The 14529-nt window shown below is 38.6% G+C and overlaps 1 protein-coding gene across 3 annotated transcripts in view; it reads right to left on the reverse strand.

Moving 5' to 3' along the window:
- Positions 1-719: 719 nt before the first annotated feature.
- Mlf1 (myeloid leukemia factor 1) overlaps positions 720-14529 on the reverse strand; it is a 33071-nt gene continuing 19261 nt past the window's right edge. For 2 of the 3 annotated variants that reach the window (XM_013358791.4, XM_021726632.3), the window contains exons 2-8: positions 11717-11864; positions 8000-8041; positions 7059-7142; positions 5642-5770; positions 4058-4217; positions 2334-2472; positions 720-841 (exon numbers count right to left, since the gene is read on the reverse strand). In XM_013358791.4, coding sequence (XP_013214245.1) covers positions 736-841; positions 2334-2472; positions 4058-4217; positions 5642-5770; positions 7059-7142; positions 8000-8041; positions 11717-11864 — 808 coding nt within the window. In that variant the 3' untranslated portion in view covers positions 720-735. The remainder of the gene's footprint in view (positions 842-2333; positions 2473-4057; positions 4218-5641; positions 5771-7058; positions 7143-7999; positions 8042-11716; positions 11865-14529) is intronic. The other variant, XM_021726631.3, reaches the window with a different exon arrangement.

The raw sequence follows: 14529 nt of genomic DNA on the forward strand, positions 1-14529 counted from the left end.
AATAGAGTATGTGTAAGATTATGCCAATTAATTTCAGCTATAAAAATGAATTAACACATTTGCATTTTAGTGACTAAAGGCCTAAAACAGATGAGTAAAACAGTCAACTGTTTGTGGGAAAGAGCAGAAATGTCAAGGGTAAGCATACAACAAAGCAAAGAATATAATGTCTGAATACAATACTCATGTACATTAGTAATTTAAATTTTAAAATTTTCTTTATTTTTTTTTTTGTATACTGAGGACTAAACCAGGGACATTGTACCACTAAACTATTTCCCCAGTCCTTCTGTATTTTTTAAAAATTTTTGAGACATGATAGCTTCACTAAGTGGCTAAGGCTAGCCTTGAACTTGCAATCCTCCTGCCTAAGCCTCCCAAGCCTCTGAGATTACATATATGTGTCACCACAATCAGCCACAATAGTTTTTTTTTTAATGAACTATTTATTCTTTCCCTTTGTCAAAATAAGAGCTGATTTCTTATATAGCAGCACTACTAGTTTATATTATTCTTTTTAAAGCCTTATGCTAGCTGGCATTATAAAATTAGCTGACATTATGAAATTTGAGATAAATTATTTAAATCTTTATTAACATCACTCAAGCACAGATGTCAGAAGACAGTGGCAAAGCATGGTGCTGGTTTCACAAGAGGAGACTGGCCCACGTTTACTGCCCTGCACCACGACGTCATTAAAACAACCAACACAAAATGAGTCAAGGGCATGGCTGTTTATTTTTTGTTGATTTTCACAGGTGATCCTTTGATGTTGAGTTTGTCTCCAAAAACTTTTGGTTTTCTTCCACTTTCAAGGGCTGGACTATGATGAGATTTATCCCTGAGAAATGAATACATGCATGTTGATACCACTTTTAAAATGCTCAGTGTTTTTTGAGTCACTGCAAACATGTTTAAAAACCACTGTAACTTAAGAAAGCAGTACTTCATTGAACAGTTAAGAAAGCAATAGCCGTTTACCTAAGATCTAAGTGTTTGCAATTTAACAGTACTGGTTCAATATGCAGCCACTAGCCACATATATATTTAATTAAAAATAACTCCTCCGTAGTGCCTGCTATATTCCAGTGTGACTTAATAGACACATGTGTTTAATAGTTATAATATTGCACAGTATAAATATATAACATTTTCATCACTGTAGAAAAACATTTTAGACAATGCTATTGGGCAGTACTGGTTAAAATGCTGCTGATTAGGGCCACAGATCTATAAATCATCCATAAAGAGTTTATCTTCTTTAATTGGGACCTGGATTTCATATTCAAACTTAGCACTACTTGATTTTTAACCATCAAATTTTAAAGTGGGACAGATATTATCTAAAATTAAGATGAGAGCAAGTATTTAAGCATTTAATAGAAAAAACTAGTGCTCTGAATTCCTGAGCAAGTACTTTACGAGGTCTGACACCTGACATTCTGCACAAGGTTCTGGTTGGCTGGACACCACTTGTCCTGTGGCATAGGAAACCTCTGCCTTCTACACAGCCCTCAACAGGAATTCTGCTTGAAGGCCTGGGGAGGCCGTGCTCTCTCCAGGGTAATTTCAACTAGGAATTGGGTATCATTTCAGTTTCCTCCAGAGAACCAACTTCCATGGTAACTCCAGAATATGTACTAAAATCTATAACTTTTAATATATGCTTTATGAAATTTGAGATAAATTATTTAAATCTTTATTAACATCACTCAAGCACAGATGTCAGAAGACAGTGGCAAAGCATGGTGCTGGTTTCACAAAGGATAATTTTTTCCCAGCTATTCCAAAGGATAATTCAAAGAAAGGCTAAACTTTTTGCAACATTCTTCCAAAATATCTAATATACATAAAATGTAGTATTTCATATACTGTCTTACATATTATATGTGTCTAAAAATTCATTTACCATAAATACTAAATTTTGAACTTTTAGGGAAGTTAATCTTCCAAATATAGCTCTCCCTCTCCTTTTATTATCCCTCTAGATGCAAATATCTTTAGCTCCTGTGACATATAGGACTTTATCCACATCTAGATTAGAATTCATTTTGCAAGAACAACTGCATTACAGTATATTAATTTTCCTTAGGAGGATTTTGGCCTCTGTCTTCTGAAGTGTAGATTGCTGGTGAATTACTAACCATACAATGCTAAAACAGTAGGGTTTTTAAATACAAAGTTAAATTTGTAATGAAAACTCAGACATAATGTGAAATTTTTACATATTTTAGGAACAATACCGTGCATACAACTTGGATGTCAGAACTTTCTGGTAAGAGGTACAGCTGCCTAACTTTCCCTTAAAAACACACTGGGCAAATGGCCTTTACCTTCTTTTCACCTCCCGGGGTCCTGCATTCTCGTGACCGACGCTGCGCATCCTGGTGTTCTCCACTTTGCGCGGCCGCCCCCCAGGGTTGTACTTCAGGACCTCAGTTTGCCACTCATCATCAAAGGCATGTGCATCACCTGCATTGAAACCAGAGCACAGGACAGTACTGTGTACAGCAGGGGCAGTGGGCTCCAGGAGGCCAGGGTTGTGCCAGGTATGTGGCCTCAGAGGGAGTCCCCACCCTCTCCCCTTAGCTGAAGGCTGGCTTCCCTGGACATCCAGCCCTGGCCTGCCGCCTCCAGGGTAGCTTTCTGTTTATTATCTTCCTATCCAAGGGCCTCTCTGCTCTGCTGTCCTTCCCCTAAGAGGCTCCTAGCTTGGCTCTTAACTTCTGGTGTGAGCAGGTGACCCAGTCTCCACAACCTCCAGCAGAGCCCACAGCTCCTGTTCTTCCAGGGTAGTGTTTTCCTGAACTATAGTTTCTCCAGCATGTTGATTATGTGAAATTCTCTGTGTATTTAAATGGTAAAATTACAAAGATTATAATTTCAAAAAGGTCAAGATATGGAGGCTTCCCTCTTATTGCATAATAATGGCTTTATCAAACTATCTCAAAAGAATTTTTTCTAAAATGACTTAATTATTTAAACCCTATACTATAAAACATTCAGAATACTTTCTGAAAATAGGAGATGAATACAATTAAGTTTAAGTAGTTTCACTTTTAAAATGCAAAAGCTGGATTATTAATATTGACTAAAATAAAATTAAAATTTGTTAGCCAGGCACAGTGGTGCAGGCCTGTAATCCCAGAGGTTCAGGAGGCTGAGGCAGGAGGACTTCCAGTTTAAAGCCAATTTCAGCAGAAAAGCGAGGTGTTAAGCAACTCAATAAGACCCTGTCTCTAAATTAAAGACAAAATAGGGCTGGGGATGTGGTTCAGTGGTTAAGTGCCCTAAGTTCAATCCCCAGTACCCCCCACCAAAAATCGAAATTTGATTGCTAATACATTTAAATATAATAAAAACTTTAATAAGAAAGGGTAGGATACTGGAAAGGCTTAAATGCACTGAAGAATGAATATAAAATCAAGAAAATGAAAATATCTACTTCATATATATGCATAATATTTTATATGGCATATACCAGGAATTGAAATCTTTAGATCTAACTGCTCAAAATGCAGAATGGTTTAAGTAAATGATGGTGAATTTGTGATTAACACTTAGGTAACTACCGAGATGTTTTTTGAAAAAAACATGATGGGTGGGTGAGTTCAGATACACACACATAAGCTAAGTGGTAAAATGTAACCTGAAAAATGTGCGTGCATTTATGTCCATAAAATTGCTGGAAGGAATTCACTAAAGCATAGCTGACACTTATATGGGGTTGGGTTGTAGATGATTTTTATTTTTACGTCATCCTTTTCAAATGTACTTCCTTGATAATAAAACATATCTAAAAACTAGTTTTGCCTACTGATATTATTAAAACATAATTCAAAAAGTCCATTTTATAAGACAAAAAAAATAAATGAGACTCCACATTGCCAAGAATCCCTGTAAAAGAGATGTGCCGTTGACGGCTGAGACACAGTCCTATTGTGTTCACTCCACACTGGTCATGAAGCACAGCTCAGGATGTGCTGTTCAGAGAAAGCCAAGTCTGCACATGCAGCGCTGCTTCCCTGTGGGAGGCGGAGGCGGCCTGGCCACTCACTCTCACACATGTTGAAGAACTCCTGGTTGACCTCTTCATCCCCAGTCTTGCTGTTCTTGCACTTTTTGATGACGTGAGCCCGGTCGTGGATATGATGGCCAACAGCCATCTTTTCTAGTCCCTTGTCAGTATCTCTCATTGCTCTCCTGGTTTCCTTTATCTGCAAAAAATGAGGGGGGAAAATGATTTTGTTATTACTTAAATATAAACAGAATAGACGGCTTTGACATAAATCTCCAGAGGCACATAGCTTATGGAGATGGGGCCACAGAGTCATACTCCAGAAGTTCCCAGTAACCACTCAGTTCTGGCCCTCCTACCAGGGGACAATAAAACTGGCATCTGGTCTCTGATATTTCCTGAACTGCTAAAAATGAAGACCCCAGAACAGTCAGAACCAATGCAATTTAACCTTTTTCCAAACTGTAACCAAATATTGAAACAGAGGATGCTCCAATTCTGTAAAGTACAATGCCTTCAAGGGCCTAGTCTTTGGCAGTTTAACAGAAGTTAGTTCACTGCCCACCTAAATAAGGCTGCTACTCACTCCCCAGGCAGGCTGACAGGCTTGAATCTCATGGTGATGATGCTCTCAGCTCTATGGAAGGGTCAGCACACTATTTATGACAGCCAGAGACAGCAACATGATTGCTGTGAGACAGCCACGATTCAACTGTTAACATTGAAGATGATGCTGCTTTCAGCAATTGAAGACCAAAATGTGCATAAAGCTTGTGCTGAACCACAGCAAGGGCAGCACAAAAGGGCGAGGTGTGTATAAGAACTACAGAATGAACCACCTCACTTCCAGTAGAGTCTGGTGAACCTCAAGTTTTATTACCAGTACCAATAAGGACACAAAGAAATGGGAATTCCCATGCCAAAGTTTGTAGAAGCCAACAGTTTTGGTCACTGTGGGATAGCAACATGGTCATTTCTAAGAGAAGGAACACACAGAAGTTGAAATTTAAAAAGCAAGGCTATGGGTATCAAGTTAATAACCTCAGAAGCTGCAGAGCACACATGCAGCAATGATGCCACATGCAGGAAGTACAGGAACCTGAAAAAATAACCCATTGTATTCTATAATGCCTCCATAAATAAGAAAATTGTAAAACACATATGAGAATGACAAGCCAGAAAACAGATATCTCTTGGAGGAAGAAAGAGGAAAGGGACCTCTGGAGGACTACATTGGAAGCTTTAAGTGTATGTAACATTTTTACTTAGACAACTTGAGGCAAAGGAGAGAAACACTGTGGTTTGACTAAGTGGGGTGGCAGGAATAAGGTAACCATCTTATGTCCTTTCTGTAACTTAAAATATTTCATTAGTTAAATTCATTTACTTCAAATAAACTGAAAGTAGGTAATTCATGACACAAAGGCTTCTTTTAGTGTCCCTCGTCAATATGCAAAGGTAATAAACATCAGCAGACACTCAGGAGAAGGGAGTCACCATCATGGGGCACCAACAAAGCACCATAACTGAATGCAGCCGAGCTGCACTGGCTACCAGTGACACCACAGCCCCAGCCCGCAAGCCCACTGCATACAGCTCTGAGAAGGCTGACTCAATACGTACTCCTCCCGGAGCCATCCGGGTCTGAGTGGAGGCCTGGAAAACCTTGGGAGGCTCATCTCCTACTTTGGAGTATGTCATCACTGAAGAAGAACAAAATGAATGTCCATTTGGATCCATTGAAAGCTGACCCTAGAGGCAAAAAGAAATATTAAATTCAGAGTCTAGTGAAATTGAAAGAATTAATGCCAAAGGGTCCAAATAAGTAACAAGACTAGCTCTCAACTCTACCAAGGTTTCTACAAGACCAATATGGTTTATCCAGAGGGCACCCAGGAGTACTAACATCCTTCACTTTTTGATACCAGTTCCCTTTCTCCTTGCAAAGAACAAGTGGTCCACTTGAGTCTTTGGGTCTCTCTGGCTCAGATTTAAGTAAAGATGCTGTGTCCTTGAAGCTCGAAACACATCCCAGTCAGTGGCTGACCATCCATGCACTCCTGTCCACATGGGCAACCATACATAGGCCAGGAAGTTTGACGCCCTGCATGGGTACCAGTGCGAGACACTAGGAAAGGACTGATGATGCCCCAGAGCACCCTGAAAAACCCAAAGATCGTGTGCCTCAAGTCTTCTTCAGAATAAATTACTTCTTTTCCACATAATATATGGTAGAAGGGCAGGTGCCCTCGAACAGGTTTATGAGCACCTGGACTGCCTGACTCCAGCCCCTAAAATCATGCCTGAAGTTTCTGTTCTCAGTTTTTTAATATAACAAGTTCCTTTCTTAAATGTTATGGATATTTTTTAGTAGACAGGTTATAAATAAGACAAATAAATAAATTCAAATAAAAGGTTTAATTATATTAGTTACTCAGAATAATGTTGATTTTTTTTTTAATTATGAAAGTTATCTAATGTTACTTTTCCCACTTGTAGGTTGTGAAATAAATTTAGTGGAATATGACCAGGAATTTTAAAACATGGAATAAAATGGAAAATATCAATACACACTATGAATATTATGATCATTTTCTCATGAAACTTTTTAAAATTTTCTTTTTAGTTGTAGATGGACACACACCTTTATTTTATTTTTACGTGGTGCTGAGGATCAAACACAGTGTCTTCCACATGTGAGGCAAGCACTCTACCACTGATCTACAACCCTAGCCCTCATGAAACTTTTGTTTCAGGTATATTAATAAAGTATATAAGTACTGTGTATGGATTAATCATGTAAGACATTTTTGGCTACTGCAGACTAAGAGTTAAAAATGTTTAAAAGCTACTATTACTATGAAGACTATAAGTTCAAAGGCAACCTCAGCAACTTAGACCCTGTCTTGAAATAAAAAGTAAGGAGAGTGGAAAGTGGCTCAGTGGTACAGCACTCTGTGTTCAATCCCTGATACTAGATAAACAAACAGCCACTCTAACATAGGGTGTCGATGTTCTTATCACTATTTTTAGTACTTACAAAATTCCTTTGTAACTCCTGCATATTGTTTCCCATATTTTGCATCATTCGGTTCATTGCCTGGAAAGGGTTGCCATCGGCGTGCTGCAGGACATCAGGAAGCATGTTATTCACCCCAAGTATCACACAAAACAGCAAACCAATCTTCCCCAAATAGCTGAAAAACTTTTCCCCAGTTCACTTAATGGGATCTCATGCAGCAATCAGGCAAAAATAATTTTAAAACTATAAAATGAGAGCGGTTTGTTAAGGAAGCAATTAAAGCATATGCAAAAATGCCCAACAATGGTAAATGATTAGGGAACTATAACACTATATACATGCACACAGAGGTCATATGTGCCATGATGGCTCAAATCTAGCACAAAGGAATAAAAAACACTTTTCCAGAGAAAACAGATACAAACGTTCCACATTTGAGGTACTCTATGCTACTCCTTGGAATGCTTTTAGGTATGCTGGAAACTAGCAACAGACTCAGAACCAAAGCCCAAAGAATCAGGCATGGAGAAATGACAAAAGCAGAGCATCCATATGTGTGCCTAGGCAAGAAAAAGCAGCTTGGACATGCTGGCCACAAACTCCTAAAGAGGGCAGCCAATCTGAGCTCTTCCAAACTCCTTCCCCATCTTCTAGAAAGTCACCACAAGCATGTCAAGACCCGCGACTCTCTAACACAAGTGAGGAGCCAAAGCAAGTGAATCTTAAGTCTATCAAAATCTATATTTTATTTCCAAAGACTGACTTTATGTATCTTTATGTGACACATGCCTAAACACTATGACAAATTTAAAATTTGAAAGGAAAGGTTTCAGTACAAATACTAAAAAGCATTATGAAAAAGCATTAGTAGTGAGATACATGCCAATTCAATCTAAGTTCATGAAAAATAAATATTTGTCAAAAAATTGCTAAAATTATTTATGTCTCATGATACGAACCAAACCGCCAAAACTGCCGAAAGGCATGAGAGAACTCCTTGCCTAGAAAGATAATGTCATATTAATTTTGGTCATGATATTTATAGTAGTCCCTAAAAAATATAAAAACACACTAAACAACCACATTACTCAGAGCTGCAAATATTACAGAAACTTTTAATAAAAAAGACTCAAATGTATTTCTTTTTTTTCTTTTTTTATTCAAATGTATTTCTAAATTGTCTGTCATATTCATCACTGAGCCCGACAGGAGCCTGGCGGACAAAGAGAGAGGCCATATGTCACTTGAAGTATGATTACTCTATGGTAGGGCAGTTGAAAGAAAATTTATGTGCTATAGATTAAGGTACACATTTCTCAAAGGAAATGCAACTTTATACCAGACTTAATTAAAACATAAGGTATAATGATTATGATTATCTTTCCTTTGCTCAATTATTCTATACTTTTAAATAAAGATCTGTTAATCTTGCCTGTAACCAATTACCAGTGAGATTGGGTGGTTGTTTGTTTCCTGAGTCTAGTTTCTTTCATTTAGCATAATGTCCTCCAGATTCACCCATGTTCTCACAAATGACAGGATTTCCCCCTCTTTCTGAAGGCTGAATTATATTCCATTGTGTATATACACCACATTTTCTTTATGCATGGACCTGTTGACAGACAATCCTTTCCTTCTCTTGGCTACTGGGCATAATGCTACAACAAATACACAGTGCAGACATCCCCTAGACACCTGATTTCATTTTCTCTGGATACTCAGAAGTGGGATCATTGAGTCACATGGGGGCTCTCTTTTTAGTTCTTTGAGGATGCTCCACCCCATTTTCTGTTGTAATTACATTCTCACCAACAAGCATTCCCTTTTCTCTGTATCCTCTTCAACATTAACTATCTTTCATCTTTTTTCTTTTAAATACTTTTTTAGTTATACATGGACACAATATATTTTGTTTATTTATTTTCATGTGGTATTGAAGATCAAACCTAATGCCTTACAAGTTCAAGGCAAGTGCTCTGCCACTGAGCCACAAACCCAGCCTTATCTTTCATCTTTTTAAAAAACCATTCTAATAGATGAGGCACTCTCTCTCTGTGGTTGTTTTTCTTTCTTTCTTTTCTTTTTTTTTTTTTTTTTTTTGGTACTGAGGATTGAACACAGAAACATTCAACCACTGAGTCACAACCCCAGCTCTTGTTTTGATTTAGAGACAGGGGTCTAGCTGAGTTGCTTAGGGCCTACCTAAATTGCTGAAGCTAGCCTTAAACTCACGATCCTCCTGCCTCAGCCTCCTGAGCTGATGGGATTACAGGCATGTGCCAACCACACCTGGCTCATTGTGGTTTTAATTTGTACTTCTCTAATTATCAGCGGTGCTGAAAATTTCTTCATGTACCTATTGGTCATTTGCCTATCTTCTTTTTTTAATATTTTTTAGTTGTCAGTGGACCTTTATTGTATTAATGTGGTGCTGAAAATTAAACCCAGTGCCTCACACATGCTAGGAAAGCGCTCTTCCACTGAGCTACAAAACCCAGCCCTGCCTGTCTTTTTCAGAAATGTCTGTTCGGATCCTTTGTCCATTTTTAATTAGGGTTATTTGTTTTCTTGCTACTGAGTTGTTTGAGTTCCTTATATATTTTAATTTTTTTCAAATATATGGTTTGCAAATATTTTCTTCCATTCTCTGGGCTCTCTCACCACTTTGTTACTTGTTGGCTTTGCTATACAGAAGGCTTTTTAGTTTGATACTACCCCTTTATCTAATTTTGTTTAATATTTATTTTTTAGTTGTAGTTGGACCCATTTAATTAATTAATTAATTAATTAATGTGGTGCTGAGGATCGAACCCAGGGCTTTGCATGTGCTAGACGAGTGCTCTACCACTGAGCCACAACCCCAGCCCCTTTATTTAATTTTGATTCTGCTTGAACACGAGGCACATTTCAAGTGGTCAGGAGATGTGAGGCTAGGGGCTGCCATACTGCACCGTGCACATTCACAATGCTGCCATTCAGAAGGAGAATGGAGGTTTACAGAAGAGGCCTGAAGGTTTGCCATTCTTCCACAGTGTCTATGAAGCAGAGTGCTTGCTCATCAGAGATTCTGCTCACACTTTGATCCCGCAATTCCCAGTCTTGGGAACTGTGAGAAGTAAATTTCTGTTGTTTGTACGCTGCCCAGTTCAAAGGATTTTGTTATGTTAGCCCAATTATGACAATAAGGGAGCAGTTATTTTAGTTTTTATTCAAATATTAGTCTTGACTCTCCTTTTTCCACTTGACTTTTATTATTTGATAATCACAATTATGCAATCTTATACTTTTGCTGTTTTTTCTTGACTTAAGGCCACTTTCTCAAGGCAAATGTAATATGAAATATGGTAAAATGATAATAGGCTAAATTATAAAACTCATAAACTGTAGTTTCATAAAATTTTTCTACTTGATTATATATTTCTTACTCTACTTCCTATTAAACATTCAGTGCTTTAAACAGAAGTGTCCAGGAAAGAAATGCTCACCTCTGCTTTCAATGGATGACCAGCAGAGCCATAGCTAGTGTGCACAAGTGTCTTCAACAGGAAATCTCAACTGAATTAGACAGGTCTCCTCTCTGTGCTTACAAAGCAGGGCAATGAAACTGCCACCTCCTGCTTCCTGAATCAAAAGCTGCAAGTAGCCAATTTATGCACATAAATATAAAGTGCTACATGTAGCCTATTCGTTCCTTGCCATGGTTAGAGCAGGCATAAAAAATCGTTTAATGCTCTGATGATTTTTCATGTCCATAATTCATTTTAGAAAATTTTTCCCCTGATGTTAAACTTTTAAGTAAACTGACTAGCACTAATATATATATATGAAATGTGTCATATATGCTTATATATATATAATGTCTCATATATGTTTTATATATATATAATGATAATACCACTCACTAATTAAAAGAAAATAAATTTGTGAGTTGTTGCTTGGCAATAATATTGATGAAAGAGAATGTAAAAGCTATTTTCATTTTAAGTGGCAAATGTAATGTTCTTAGGACTGTCTAAAATATTTTGCTCTACATAAGCTTACTGCAAAGAGAAAATAAAAAAATGTTTTTCTGGAAGATTCTGGAGGTTTCCCATTAGCCAATTCAATGTTCCTTGAGTTTCAGAGATCCACATTGCAACAGCAGAGAATCCCTTATGGATTTATTACTCTAAAACTACCATTCCCAAGGCTGAAAATACAACAGAAGCAGAATCAGCAAAAGAGAAAACAGTGAAGCCATGAATGTCCTTGAACTTTTTGAGCAGAGAATGGTTTAGCCTTCAGCCCTACTCACAGATGAGACGTGGGAACATGCTGTGTTGGGCAAGGTTTCCGAGATGTGGCTGAAGGCTAACCATGCCCTCTAGAACAGGCATCCTGCAGAAAGTCACTGTTCCCTGGTCCAATAAGATAAAACTTATACTACAGGCTTCACCATGTGTCAAAAGATTTTTTAGAGAGTATACGGAGGAAATTTTCCTGGTTTGCTCTAATTTAAGACATAGGAGGAGGTTTTGAGGTGAGAAGTATGTCTATGAAAATAAGAAGTTCAACTCCGGCTTGTGACCACAACCCTGTGGTCCTCCAGGCTCTGATGGCATGGTGGGCCCCTGCAGTTGGCAGCTGTGCCAGACACATGGCCTCAACACTTCCCATAGCCAGTGCAAGGAACTCACAGTAAAGGAGTCTTCGTTGTCGTCCCATCCCCTGTGGCCGCAAGCTCTCCCTCCACACTCAGAGACACTGAGCATGTCTCTCCCAAACGGAAGAGAGAAACTCCTCATCATCTGCCGCATATTTTCTCGGTGTGCATGAAAAGAATCACTGAAAAGACAGAGAAGAGGTAAGACTTGGGATTTAAATAACAAGTGGGCTAAATACTACAAAGAATTATTTGTGGCTAATATGCTTGTTAAAGGGGCAAAAAAAAAAAGAATTATTTCATTAAAAAACTTACACTTATCAATACAATTTATGCAAACCTGTTCTTCTACTGTTACCTACTATAATTCACTTAATACATTAACATAATTATACAATTCACTTATTATATTAACATAATTACACCTTCATTTATTCCATAAAAAGTCACCAATCCACTGGTCCCTTATTTATCTCCTTCTGTATAAAAACAGTAGATATGAAGTAACATACCTCAGGCAGAGAGAACAAAAAAAAAAAAAGCAAGAAAACTGAGAGAATGGCAAAACCAGAAACCTGAAAAATATTGGCTGCCAGGCAGGGGCCACCTTGGCAATCAGCAGTTTAGATTCTAATGAGGAGTAATAAGGAACATTGGCCTATATTTAACTCTTATTTATGAAATATGAGCATTGAGAGCCACTGCTATGTTGGGAACACTATGAAGATGCCATGTTGTAACAGACAAAGCTACAGACAATCCAAGGCTGAGTTCTGTTCTAAGAGCTTAGACATGAGAATCATCACACAGCTAAATCTCTCTACATCTTTTTTTATAAATGAGTATTTTTAATATATGTATTTTTTATAACTTTATTTTTTTATGTGGTGTTGAGGATCAAACCCAGTGCTTCAACCCATGCTAGGCAAGCACTCTACCACTGAGCTACAGTCTCAGCCTTCTGCTACATCTTTTTTGTTGTTGGTGGTGGTTCTTTTGATCTTTCTGCCAAACAACTTGTGGGTTAGTTTGTAATCTCAAAAAGTTTGAGAAGCACTATTAAGATTTAGTGGGGTTGGGGAAAAGGTAGAGAATCCATCAAAATAGAAGATAGATCAGTGGTCTAGATGAAGGAGATGGGCAGGGGTGATAAGGGAAGAACAGAGGAATGAACCTGAACTGACTTTCCTATATGTACATATATGACTCTACTACAGGGAATCTCACCATCGTGCACATCCACCAGACACTGATTTTAAAAATTAAGTAAATACCAGAAAGATCAATAGAGTAGGGGGGGAAGGGATAGGGAAATACTGGGGAATGAATTAGAGCAAATTATATTCCATGCTTTTTTAATTAAGTAAAAATGAATCACAATGTTATGTATAACTAAAAAGAACCATTTATTTATTTTTATTTTCATGTGGTGCTGAGGATTGAACCCAGTGCCTCATGTGTTAGGCACGTGCTCTGCCACTGAGCCGCAGTCCCAGTGCCTGTGATGGTTATCCTCAAGCGTGTTCTGAATTTCCTGTCTGAAAGCTCAAAGGCTTCCGTTTTCACTTCATGTCATTTAAAATGGAAGACCTGTTTGTGGCATGCTGCACAAGCCCTGTTATTGAACTTCGTTTCAGGTGGGAAAGTTATAAGTTGATGCACTGTGGTGGTCAGCCACTAGGTCAGCTCCCATGGCCCCCGCCCTGATGCTGGTGCCCTGATGTCAACTCCCCTGAATGTGGGCTGGACTCTATGATATGCTTCTAATGAAGAGGACACAAGTGATGGGGTGTGGCTTCTGAAATTAAGCAGCCCTTGGCTCCATGGTGAGTGTCCACACTCAGCATGCTGGCTCCCCTGCCACCTACCAGCAGCCTGTGGACAGGCCTCCTAAGGGACCAAAGGCCAGCTTGTCTGGACCAGCCAACAGCCATGCGACTCACACTTAGGAGTGGTTTCTGTACCAATCAAGACCCAAGAAGGCTGCAGACTCCTGAGATGGCTCTGGGCAGAGCCACCCAGCCCAATTGCTCTGGTTCTTAACCAATGCGAGCTGTGTCCTAATACACGCTTGCTTTCAGCTGCTCTAAGTTACAGCAGCACAGGGCCCAGCACACGCCACATCCCACATACAGCATGTTTAAAACTGCCATCATCCTATTAGTTTCATCCAAAGACATAAGAAAATTGAACACAAATCTACAAAACTAAATAGTTTACAAATTGGCTTATGTATCGTAAGTAGTTTTATAGATTTTTGCCACAAGCCAAGTCTATTTTGGGATGATCTGTATTACAACACAAGCTTCGAGGACATAAAAGTTGAGGATGGAGTCCTCAGACAGTCAAGTGGTCTGGCTCCAGAGCAGCTGCAGCTGAGACCTAAGAAGCCACAGAACCCACGTCCCACTTACTAACACACCTGGGCCAGAGAAAACCAACTCAGTTTAAATGAGTTTGTCCCCTAAATCAAAAGTCACTAAGGGAGAAGACCCACAGGTATTGACTGCAATGGATATGAGATGCTTTTTTGGGTAGTGAGCATCAAAGGAAACACTTCCTTCATTGAAGAATGGTCAAACACTTTCCCAAGAAATGGTGGGAGACCATCTGCTACAGGAGATGATTAGAATTCAGTAAATGTTTATTATGCACCCTGAGTGTCAAGCAGAGACTTGCAGTAAGACTGAATAATGGGATAGTTCTTGGTACAATAACAGTCTAACAGAGAATGAGACTTTTACATATTTTTAAATTAAGGCTATAATACTTGGATATTTAATTAGATTCCTATTGCTGCTCTAACAAAATGCCATTAATTCAGTGACTTCCAGAGTCATAAACCTA

This window comes from Ictidomys tridecemlineatus, chromosome 3, assembly GCF_052094955.1.
Source record: "Ictidomys tridecemlineatus isolate mIctTri1 chromosome 3, mIctTri1.hap1, whole genome shotgun sequence".
Lineage (NCBI taxonomy): Eukaryota > Metazoa > Chordata > Mammalia > Rodentia > Sciuridae > Ictidomys > Ictidomys tridecemlineatus.